General features: G+C 42.1%; 1 protein-coding gene across 5 annotated transcripts in view; it reads right to left on the bottom strand.

Moving 5' to 3' along the window:
• Positions 1-12,599, bottom strand: part of LRRK1 (leucine rich repeat kinase 1) — a 107,540-nt gene that overhangs the window by 73,705 nt on the left and 21,236 nt on the right. For all 5 annotated transcript variants that reach the window (XM_037909997.2, XM_037909998.2, XM_037910001.2 and 2 more), the window contains 2 exons: positions 3,778-3,941; positions 1,838-2,009 (listed from right to left, as the gene is read on the bottom strand). In XM_037909997.2, the coding sequence (XP_037765925.1) occupies positions 1,838-2,009; positions 3,778-3,941 (336 nt within the window). The remainder of the gene's footprint in view (positions 1-1,837; positions 2,010-3,777; positions 3,942-12,599) is intronic.

Below are 12,599 nucleotides of genomic sequence, written 5' to 3'. Positions count from 1 at the left end.
TCTGTACTAGCTCTTCACAGGCCAGTGCAGAAGAGGGTTGGCAGCCGGTTAGCAGGCTGCAATTAGGTGAATCGAGGGCCTATAAATCCCAGCAGGATGACTGAGTCCAGAGGCTTCAGAGTGGATGAGGGTTGGTTTCCAACCCCCAAGATAGCCCATTTCCTTAGGCTTTGCGCAGGGATGTGCCTGCCTTTTGCCTTACATGATTAAATGGCTTCCTGACGTGGTCTCTCAGCGTACACCGCAGGTGTTCCTCATAAACCTTCCCAGACTTACATTTAATACGCACAAACTGTCAGTTTCCATTTATGTTACCAAGTAACATCCTGCATAAAACATTCACAGCAGGTGCAAGCTGGAGCCCTGCAAGGTCTACTCTACATGCTTGAATTTACATGCCACTTCTTCATAATTTCTCAGTTGAAATTACCTCACCCTCTTCACCCTTAGCAACTCCATAACACCACCAAATCTCCTGAAAACCAGGCACCAGTTCGACAGTAAGCTACGGACTCAAACATCTTAACTGGGCCATACCTTCCCAAAGAGAGTCATTGCAGCAAATCTGCCAGAGCATGACTTCTGGCACGAGATATATAGGTCATTTATTATCATCATGCCCTAGTACTGATCCAAGCATGATATTCTCATGGTAATCAGTGGGGAGTCCTGCATAAAAATCTACTGAAGGTTATGCTGCTTGTAACTCACAAAAAAACCCAGAAAGTGTAAAAGAAATCGTTGCAATCTTCTTATTGGTTAGCTTCAGAGTCTACAGGGACTTGGTCAACTTCAAACTGATCGAAATTTCCCGTCTTACTAAAACCATCATTGACGACTGAGACTGAACAGATTTTTTAAAATCGAATTTAATTTTCACTGTTTAATGTGGCTCGCTTCCTCCTCTTTCCCCTGCTCAGCTTGGGTCATACAAATGGTCTGGCCAGTGTGATTTTCTGTTCCAGCGACCCAGCACAATAATGCAACGTCTGCATTGCAAACCTGGCAGAGGGATGTTTAAACTCAACCCCCAAACTGTTTTTAATAGAGATGGAAACTTTTCTATTGCTATTTCATTTTCTAAATGTGTTTTTAAAAATTAAAAGCTCATCTACCTGTCTTTGAATGGGGTTCATCCTGCTTCCACTGAAGTCAACGGCAAAAAACCCATTAGCCCTCATGAATGAAGGACCGGGAGTTTAAAACGGACTGCCCTGATGCCTAGAGTACTGCAGTTGCAACCTTGTAGGGCTGCACCAGACCCCTGCATCTGCTCTGACACTGGGGTTTGGAGCTTTAGCCTTTTCCATCAGCAGTAACTGCACATCGTTAAAATAAATAACATGTTCAAAATAACAAACAACCCTCCCGAAAAGACAAGCTGAAAAAGCCAACAGCAAAAGAGAAGAAAATGTAGGGCTGCCTGTGAGCTCGAACCAGGGCTCACTCAACAGGCTCTGGCTCTGGCTCATCTGAACTGTACCACTGCAGAGTGCCAGAACGCTTTTTTAAGTGGGATTGTGCTTTCTGAAAATACTTTCTGTTCTCTGCAGGGGCTGGGATGTTACCCAGCTGTGATGACTGATAGGAATTGATTGCCAAAAAAGGCTTCTTGTCAGCAAACGTGGAATATTTCTTCCCAGAAGGGAAGTTGTCTCAAGGCACAAGGGATATCAGATCCTGCCACCCATTTCCCCTTCCTGGAGGAGGCAAAAGAAAAGTAGTGCTGGTCTGAATTTGCCACACAACTGTGCAATCCCATGAGGCTGAGGCAAAAGTAGGCGGGGAAGGTAGAGAACAAGCTGGTCACCGGCAGTCAGTCAGACGAACAACTTACCGAGCAAAGAATCCAATAATTCCTTCACAATGTCCTCATGTCCAAAATATGCTGCCACCACAGCCGGATTATCATCATTGGGTTCCGTCGGTAACCCCACCAACGCTTCCTTGAGTAAATACCTCACTGCATGCAGATCTCCATACGCTGATGCAACACTCAAAAGCTGGCACTAGTGGAGAAAACACAGCATAATAAGGCAAGGCAATCTCTCCCTCTGGCATCTTTTTCTGAGGACTATGAAGTAGGTAGACAGTGATGGCGGAGGCCTTCTAGCTACGTATTTAAATGTCCCCCATCACTGTGGTATATGAACTCTATTCACAAACACTAATGAATTTATCATCACAATACCCCTGGGAATTATCATCTCCATTTTACAGATAGGAAATTCAGACAGAAAGAGATTAAGAGAGCAGGGTCACAGAGGAAGCATATAGTAAAATCTGGGCCTGAATACAGACCTCCCAAATCTGGGCCTGAATACAGACTGCCTTTCATTGCCGATTGTAATACTCAGTACTTTATATTACTGTATTACACACACTATGGCTTTTGGGCAAACCAATCTCTCAGCTGACAAAATCTCTTTTCTGTAAATGCCCTTCTAAATTATCTCACTGACTCCATCTGTTTTCTGTATTGGAACAGTCTACTACACTGAGTAGATAAGATTTTACATTTTTTGTGTAACCACAGAATGCAAGTTTTCATTCTATATTAAAACAACTCAGTATCTTCCAAAGATGATCAAGGTCTGTGATGTAGACTCTGGAAGAGGCTCAGGGCAGCCAGACACATTGTACATTTCCTTTGAATTACCTCATATGAAACCTCAACCTTGACCTGAAGGAACCCCACCTCCCAGAATATCTAGAGTGATCAGCTCCTGCCAAGCAGATTTGCACAATCGTTCCAAAACTGCACCGCTCAGTTGCTGGCGTTATACAATGCCCCCGGAGAGGTCATTGCTGGGAACTGAAGCTGGGACCTCTGGGTCTAAAAGCATGAGCCTCTCCTGTCAAAGCTAAAAGAACCAGCAGCCATAAGTAGGGTAGGCGAGGTAAAAGTCACACTACTCTTGGCATGAAAGAAGCCAATAGCTTTGTCCAAGTGGCTGAAACAGCCCCTTTATCATCTCCAATGACACCCAAACAGAAATGGAACAAAAACAAAACTCAAAGCACAAGCCCCTCTTGGGCGAATACAGATTACTAAACCATTTACCCCACAATCTAGAATGTATTTTGCCATGAGTGGCCTCTTTTTCTAGAATCATGAAACAACATGGAAACCGCCCCCCCCTTCCTCCCCAAATCATTTTTACAAAGTCATTTTTCTGAGTAAAACCATTCACTTTAAACAGTCAGTGAAGAACGAATGGTTAATTGACAGTTTCTGAAATGAGGGTGCAAGAGTTATCTTTTCCCTTCCCTGCAACCAAGCAGATCATCTTGAAATGGCGTCGAGAAGTGAAGAGCTAAATGTTGCAGGGCTTACTCAGTCCTCACCCAGGCAAAACTGCAGTAAGGTCCAGTGGCCAGGGCAGAGGACTGGGAGTTGGGAAACTTGGGGTGAAATCCTGACCCCATCAAAGTCAATGGGAGTTTTGTCACTGACTTTACTGGAACCAGGATTTTACCCACTCTCCACTGACCTGCTATGTGACCTTGGATAGGCCAATTCACCTACCTGTGCCTGTTTTCTCTCCAAACCATTGGCTCTCTTGTCTATTTAGAAAGTTTAAGGCAGGTCTACCTCTTACTTTGTGCTTGTGTGGTGCCCAGCACAATAAGGCTCCAATCTTTTGTGGGTTTCTGGGTAATATTGTAAGATAAAAGTGAATGGGCCTTTTGCATGAGAAACAACTGCAGATCCAAGCCCAGAGTTGGTAGGTTTCTTTTCCAATGAGACCCGATGACAGATAACACATACTCTACCTTTTCCACTTGTAATATGTTCTCCTCACATGAGAGTTTAATCAGCTCTTGGGCCTTACTGGTGTCTCCACTTTTGTAAGCATCCTGAATGCTTCTTATCACAGGGGAGTGGCCTACGGAGACATCGCCAACTGTGGACTGTTTGCCACCCATGTCCACAGTACCTGGGTTAAAAGGAAAGAAAAGAAAGGAAGAAGCATTTGCTTATTACTCGTGCACTGTTGCAATGTCAAAGCACACAGAGAAGAACAAACGGCAATCCATTTGCTGTGGATTATTTTGTGCATACAGTAAAAAACAACAACAACAACAAAAGAACATCCTAAAAACCGGTGCTGAGACAACTTTCCAATGGGGACATGAAACTGAAAAGGGCAATGACTTCCTTAATCTCTGCTAGAGGGACTTTCCAAAGGGAGGTGCATAAAAGCAGACACACTTTGGATTCTGTTAGAGTCTGTTAGCAGAACAACACGGGCTGAGCAAGTACTTAGGCAAGGTTGCCACCTGGAGTAGTTCTGAGGAACTGAGTGGTCCCTACAGGTAGCAAGATAGCTCTGAATTATTATTTAGGCCTACTTCTTACACGAAAGTCTTCTTCCGCCATCAGTACAGTCACACAAAATAACAAGCCATTGTCATTTTGTGGCACCTCACATCAGAGGGACTCGCACGCTCTTTATACACATTAATTAATTAAGCCTCACAACACCCATATGAGGGGAGGAAAAATTATCATCTTCCGTTTTCTGGATGGGAAAAATGAGGCACAGAGAGATTAAGCAAGATGCCCAAGGTCACACAGGTCCACCTTGGATGAGCCAGGAATAGAAACCAGAGCCCTAAATCCTGTGTTTTAGCCACAAAACCATCCTAGAAAGATTAGATCCATTTTGTCTGAGGATGTGTGATGGGGTGTATATGCACCACACCCCCAGTTGGGGAGCAAAGGGATTAACTCTTCCCTTTAAAGGTGCATGAGCTGTCAGGACCGGCAGAGAGAGGCCTTCATTAAGAGGCAGCCATAAAGCTAGTGTTGACGGGGAGTGCATTATGGGGCAACGAGTTTGCAAGGCTGCTTTTTCAGCTCATAAAAAACCAAATCCCAAATAAGCTTATATCTAAAACAATCATGACTAAAAAGTGCCCAAGAGGCATCAGGGCCTAGCAGGAAGGGCACTGGCCAGCAATGTCAGCAAGTCTGGATTCTGTTCCTGGCTCAGTAATTCACCTGGTGTGTGACCTTGGGCAAGTCATTTCACTTCTCTGTGCCTCGGTTTCCTTCCTCATCCTTTGTCTGTTTTGTCTATTCAGGGCGCATGCCCTTTGGGCCAGGGACTGTCTTGGACCATGTGTGTGCGCACTGCCTACCATAATGGGGCCCTGACTTTGGTTGAGGCCTGTAAATGTTACAACACCACCAACAACCACCAACAGCAACAGCTGACTCCATTAAAAATGAAATTATGAAAAGCCTGAAAGAATGAGACATAATTATATGGAAAGAAAACGGGGGTGCTTTCTCCCCAGTGAAGAGAGATCTGTTAGTAGTTAAAGAAGTTTTTCCTACTAAACCATCATTATAATTCCTTTAAAATCTGTTTCAAAGAACCCTTCAAAGCCATCAGCAAATCAGTTGTGCGTAGAGTAACCAGATGTCCTGCTTTTATAGGGACAGTCCCAATATTCTGTGCTTTGTCTTATATAAGCAATTACTCCCACCCCATCCCGATTTTTCACGCTTGCTATCTGGTCACACTAGTTGTGTGCCTGGGTTTATTGCATGAGGTAACAAGGAGACCTTTGTGAATTTTAGTGTAATGCAGGCTGGAATAAGGAATACATTTGAATCAATCTATAGTTGTCAGTACATACCCTTGGATAATGCAGTTTGAATTACCAATACATTCTGACTAACATTGCTCATTAATTATTTAAATCAAGCTCAAGTCACCGAGACATCTGAGACGGCTCCAGAGATTCATGCTATTAAGATATGCAGGCAACAGTAATCCTTCTCAGGAGCTGCAAAATGTGTGAAGGGCAAACAGCAAGAATTCAAACCAAATGAATATGATATTAAATGAAAGTGGAATGAGCAGCAGCTCTGAATTAACGCAACAGGGACAATTTTCACCCCCAATTCGTAGGGATTTTGCTGAATATATAGAAGAACATTTAACAGTTACTAATCTCCTGCCCCGATCATTTAAAAATCACTGCACAGCCATAGCTGACCTATCAGAATAACTATATTTTTCTGTGCTTTTATACAATAAGTTACTTTTTAAATTGTCTATTTGAATGCATTCATTTCTTTGCAGGTTTTTAATGGCGGAAGGTGGAAGGTGATCAATACAGGTAATTCATTATAAGACACTAGCTCAAATGGTGATAAGATGGTACTTCACTAGACAGGGAAGTTTAAAGGAAAATGGGTCTCTACCCCAGTGAGCTCAGCACCTGCTAAAGTATAACCAAGAACTAACCCATTAATGCTCCATTTGAACACTCATATCATGTGGGAAAGATAGGGCTCATAACTGCTTCACTGGGATACGTGAATCAGCGTTCATGTCGCACCCCCCATCGGTACCTGGCCCGGGCCAGGGAAGCTAAAGATCCAACCAGCAGACCAAATTAAGTGATGACTGCTGGTCATGTACAACCTGAGGCATATTGTGCATATGCTAAGAAGAATGCTTCACTGAACCTAGCTAACTTCTAGTCTTTGAAATGACTGTATTTACGTTTAAACGTCATAACAAGGGCAAAAAGTTGATATTGAATATTACTTAACTTAGTTTTGTAACTGTCATCACAATGTCTTTCTAAGATCACACTCTGCTTAAGGGAAACTGATCTCACTACTCAAAAGCCTTAGACCCTGAGCTATCATTAGATCATTAGCAACAGAAAAAGCTTGCAACTCAACCAACTTTCAATCAGAAAGAGAGCAAAACTGAGGAGTCACAGGGCAAGAAAAATTCTTCCCTCAAAGACATTTACCTCCATGTGACCGGATTGAAGTTAATGAGGTTCCACAGATTTAAGTGAGAGTGGAACCCAGTTCATTCATTCTTGGGGTCTCAAAAGAAAAAATGTCATCTGTTGCATAGCAATGGGTCTGACTGGGTCACAGTAATTACCTGATTCACTAATGGCAGCTTGAGAAACCATGCTTCTACTTTTGTCATAAGTTTTGCACTGGTTTTCTTAAAGCAATTGTAAAAATATTAATAACATATTTAAGAGATTGGAAATAGGGTAAGAAGTATGTTTATTTGCTTAATTTATATTAAGTATTAAAAGAAAAGAATAATTACCTTTCTTTGATCAAAGACGATTTTATTTCTAGAAGATTTATGACTGAACTACCTTTAATACCTGCATTTATGTTTCTGGGAAAATTCTTTGCTAAAATATGTTAATTTTGCCATATCGTGTCATCCATTTTTAAGCAGAACTCCCCATTGAAATCAAGGGTAAATTAAGTTTTGCCTAAGGCTTTAATCCTGCAAACTGTTACACATGTGAATAACTTCAACACCTGTGAGGGGTCTCACTGAATAGGCCAACTCACATGTGTAAAATTACTGAAAGAATGTACGTGTGGCCAACTGCTGAAGACAAATTACTCTGAAAATGCCCTTAAGGGTTCAATCATGCAAGGTGCTGAGTATTCCAGCCCGGACCCAGCCCATAGTTTAGCTCTAAGCATGTACTTCAGTAGCAGGGATTTAACATTAAGCATGTGCTTAAGTCCTTTGCTGAATAGGGGTCTAAATGAATATAACATATAGGGACTAGTGAATTACATTACTATAAATATACCCAAGAAGTTCTGATAATATTGTAAGAGGCCATCAGAATCAAACAAAATAAGGCCCACGGGCTTTCTCTTGCCTATTCATACCCCCACCTCCGGTATCTGCCCTATTTGAGACCTCTGAAGCCCCAGACTCTGTTTGTTCCAATGAGGACAGTAAGCGAACCAAGCATTGTTTTAAAAGGGAAAAGTTGTAGGCATTCACTGACTTTTAACAGTGCTTCTTTCTTTCACCGTTGAACCCACTTTAGACTTCATATTAAAAGAACTAATTTAGGAGATGTTTCACACTTTTGATTTCAATATTATTTAAGGGGTCACCACCAACTCAAATGTAGATTATTCAATATCAGGCTTTTACTAAAGCTAAGAGCAGTAGAAATATCTCAGATTTTCTTTTTAAAAAGTATGCAAGGAAACTGTTGTTTACAAACAAACATGACCCCTGCTCTGTTTGCAACCTAAATGTTATGGCACTAACAACGTGGAAGTGAAATTGACAGCATTCTCCAAGCTAAGAGAAATGCAATAAAAAGTAAACAAATGTCATTAACAATGGAAAATATATGGGGATTTTATAATTACGCGCAGTTTTATTAACTCTAAGGCCTTGTTAGTAACCTGAATAAGGAATCTGTTTGTTTAAAATATACCATTTCTAAACTGACAGTGTTCTTTCAATTAAAAAAAGTGACTGTTTGCAGGTAAACTCCACAGCAAATATCAATATGTCAGTGAATGATAGCACAGTAAAGGGGCAGATTGTGCAGTATTGTATGGGTCTCTTTACATTCCAAATTATCTACTCACCAGAATATATGAGTAGTACCTGTCTTTGAGAAGTCACAATATAAAGTTTTAAAAGGCCACAACTCCCTATAACAGATTAGGCAAAAGATCTTTGGACTCAATAGACATAAATACTTTCATATCAGGATATTTCATTCACCATAAAACAGACAGGACACAAATGAGATGTTTGAGAGAAGATAAAATGGGAGCGGGGAGTTTTTCTGTTTCAATAAAGGATTTAAAACAAAACAAAACCCCAATCACCCTCGCTTTAAAACTGCTACTAACCTTGTCATGCTTTAGGAAGACGATTCCAAGGATTGGAGCAAATCGAAGATAATTATTTTAAGACCATCTCCCATAAGGTATCAACCTATTCAGTGATGGTCCATTAAGCTATTAATTCCTTGAACTGTTAACCATCTGAACTCTGCATCAGCAGAAATAGCTTCCAGACAGTCCTTACTGCGGCCACTAGATGTAACGCCTCTTGGCTGGAGAGATGGCTCTTTGTCTGAAGTGACTACCGCATTTTAGCCTTGATGGTAATTTTCATCTCCATGTCCTATTACAGTGAAATTCAACCCTCTGGTTCTTAAGAGAGGATTCGGGGGATGGGGATGGGGATGGATGGGTGGGTGGGGAGATAGCGGCTCCAGGGTGACCTCAGACATTAATTCCTCCGCAGCACCAGATGGCTAGTGCTGAGGTTTATCAGATTAATCTTTTGCCATTTTGACTTTTGAACATTGTCACACAGCAAATGAAAAAAGGAAAAGTGGTGGGTACTGGCCTTGTTTAAAATGGGCAAAATAGTTCAGACTAAAAATAAATAAATCACCAAACCCAGCACAGATTCTGAAATTTTACAATAATAATCCAGACATTTTAGCAGGTATTTGTGAAACTCTGAAACAAACTCCAGGCCAAGCTAATACTAGCATGCCTCCTGCAGCTTCTGTAACAGACCCACGCTCCCATTTATTTCCTGTTTCTATGAAAAGTTTTAAATTAATAATACTAACAATTATTTTGCACTTCTAGGACCCTAAATAAAGCCCACTGCAGTCAGTGGAAAGACTCCCATTGGCTTGGGTGGGCTTTGGATCAGTCTCCTTTAGAGAGTACTTCACAATCATTATAGGCCAGGTTCTGCCACCATGACGCACTAATTCGAAGTAGTACGTTACTCCTTGATTCACCCCAAAAGTCCCAGTAGCCAGATGAGGTACCTGGAGCTTTACTTTCTAGAGAGTCTGAGAACAGGTTTCACAAATCCCCTTCCTGCGTCTTTGCGGCTCCCAATTCATTGAACAAAAAACCCCAACAACCCTGAAATCGGTGTTAAATATGCTGGGTTGGCAGAAGGAAAGGGAGACACGGAGTGAAACGCCCCTGTCCCTCTGAACAAAATCAAACTAGGAGAGAATTTAGATAGTGCCCCAACCATGCACAGGTGACTGGATTGTTATTCTCCAGATTAAACAACGAGGGGAGGGGGAAGAAGATCTCATTCCATGGATGACAAACTACTTTGGGGCATATTCTTTATTTTCTTTGGTAAATTTGTATGGTCAAACCACACGTCCTTCCCCCACTCACCACAGCAGGCGCCAGTTGTGGCAGGCGCACCCGCCCCACCCTATGTGCTAGGGAGCTCACTCCGAGGACAGTGGAGTGACAATTCTGGAGCTCCACCAGCCGTTAACCATGCACATGGGGATTAGGAGGATAGCCACAGAGGCTGCAATTATGGCCACAGAGTGGCTTTACTACCTCACAGCCCCGTTACTCAGGATCGAGCTCTATTGTGCTAGGTACTGTACAATCCCAGTGGGAGACACGGTTCCTGCTCTGAGGAGTTTATAATCTAATTTACATGGTTCTTATGATTTAGATGAAATATACAAAGTCCCATCTGTCTGATTTATGATCCTGGTGGAGACATTTTGAATCAATCAGAACCATTACAAAGTCCCTGCTGGGAGACCCATCAGAGAGGTTACAATAAATCCATCCAGGAGGTAACAAAATGGCCTGGATCCGTTGAAGAGCCAAAGTGACAGAACTGGGCAAAGCTCTCCTGATGGTAAAGTGATCTCTCTCTGTGACTAGTGTGATGTACTGACTGGAGACACGGGCTATGATCACACCAAACCTTCTCATTCTCCATGCAACCAACATCACATCACTTCTCCAAGCAAAGAGGAAATCTCTTCTGAGCTGACTCTGAGGGCTTAGTAGTTCAGTTTAATCAAACATCCATTATTTAAACTAATTACAGCAATTGTTCTACACTGACAGCCCCTGGGTAGGCCAGTGGAAAAGAGGATGTAAAACTGGGCAACACCCATAACACATAGAGTATAATCAATGCCCAATTCCCCTACAAATGGAGCTGGTAACTATGTAATTAGAGAGGGCCAAAGATGAAATCAGGAGGAATAGTGCCAGGCTGACTCCAGAGAAAAATCAGAAATTGAAGGGGTCTTTTGCTGCTGTTGTTTAATTTAGCACTATTTTTAAATTGCTTGAGTGCCAGTACCTGGCACGTCAAATTTTGTCCCATATAAAGTGTTTGTCACTAAATTAAAAGGACTTTATACGACAAACTTTGACAAGCGGTAATTTCAGTGACGCATCGTGCACCACGATAGTGAAAGCCATTGGAAATGGTCAAAAGCAAAATTCTCTTAATCTGGAAGTGAAATCATTTGTTAAAATTGTAAATGAAAGTCAGAAAGTGAAAAAAATGGACTCTGGGAAGGAAAATGATTTGGGGTTTTACTCCCTTGAAAAGCTACACCCAGAGGTAAATTACAAAAATGTAGCAGGCCTAGGAAGCTGCAGCTTCAGTTCTACATTTATAGGATATTTTCTGTAATGAATCATCTGCATTTGGGTGTATATCTGCCTGCTACCTTGGATTATGGGAATGAATTACTTTATTCTGGGAGTCTGAGTGAAAATGGGTCAGTTATTCCTTTTGTGCTAGAGCATAACACAAATTCAAGAGGCCCTTACTCCCATGAAAAGGCAGCAAGTTTAGAGCGCATACAAAGAAATACATTTCAGTGCATCACAACATCAGCATCAACCTGCGACCTGTGTTATAGGAAGTTAAATCACATTCAACAGAGCTGGATAAGTTCATGTCTACTAGCTATATTTGTAGCTATGAATGGTAAGGGAATACGGGTATTTAAATTTCACACTTAAAGCTGTAACTACTCCCCTGTGGTCATCAGGAAGGAATGTTTGCCTTATGTATAGCATTGCACCATTGGCTAGTTCAGGGGTTCTCAAAATGGGGGTCAGGACCCCTCAGAGGGTCGCAAGGTTATTACATGAAGGGTCGTGAGCTGTCAGCCTCCACCACAAACCCCACTTTGCCTCCAGCATATATAATGGTGGTAGATATATTAAAAAGTGTTTTTAATTTAGGGGGGGGGGGGTCGCATTCAGAGGCTTGCTATGTGAAAGGGGTCCCCAGTACAAAAGTCTGAGAACCACCAGGCTAGTTATTCAAGTGCATGGTGGTATTTTGTATGTCTGGGCTACAATGAAAGGCTTAAAGAGGGACCAATACTATATCATCTGGTTTGACAAACCCTATGTAAAGTCTCAGCTCACAATACACTCAGACATTCAAATGTACATTTCTCCACATCTCATCCCCAGCTCCCTCAACTCAAGTTATAAACATTGTCCTTTACTGAGCGAGTTAACACGTAACATAGATCCCGTATCCTAGGCAAGCTAGCCAAACTGTCGCAAGTAAATGACAGGAAGCGAAAAGCAAACTTAGACCTGCCCCTCTCTCTTTCCGAATGGGACTCAGAATGACTGCGTTAGGAACACTAGCAGGCATTAGCTAGCTAACCCTGCTGTCCTCAGATCATAAATGCAGAATGCTTATCTGTCCGAAAGTCCCTTGGTTCCTGTTTGCCCTTCCTGCTCCGTGTGCTGAAGAGGAAGAGGTGAAGCTGAAACCAAGTTAAAAGTTTGTTCTGATGCATCTGTGCTGGTGGGATCCTGGCTGGTTTCCAGAGAAGCAAGCAGAGATTGTAGGAGGAGCACAAGAACAAGTCAGAGCAACTTGCTTAATTCACTGGGAAAAAATGAATTAATTGGGCTAATCAGACACACAGGTGACTTCACCTGTTTAACTGAGTGCAGGATCAGGCCCATTAACTTTAAT

The sequence above is a fragment of the Chelonia mydas genome, chromosome 10 (genome assembly GCF_015237465.2).
Source record: "Chelonia mydas isolate rCheMyd1 chromosome 10, rCheMyd1.pri.v2, whole genome shotgun sequence".
Lineage (NCBI taxonomy): Eukaryota > Metazoa > Chordata > Testudines > Cheloniidae > Chelonia > Chelonia mydas.
This window is presented reverse-complemented; position numbering and strand designations above follow the sequence as displayed.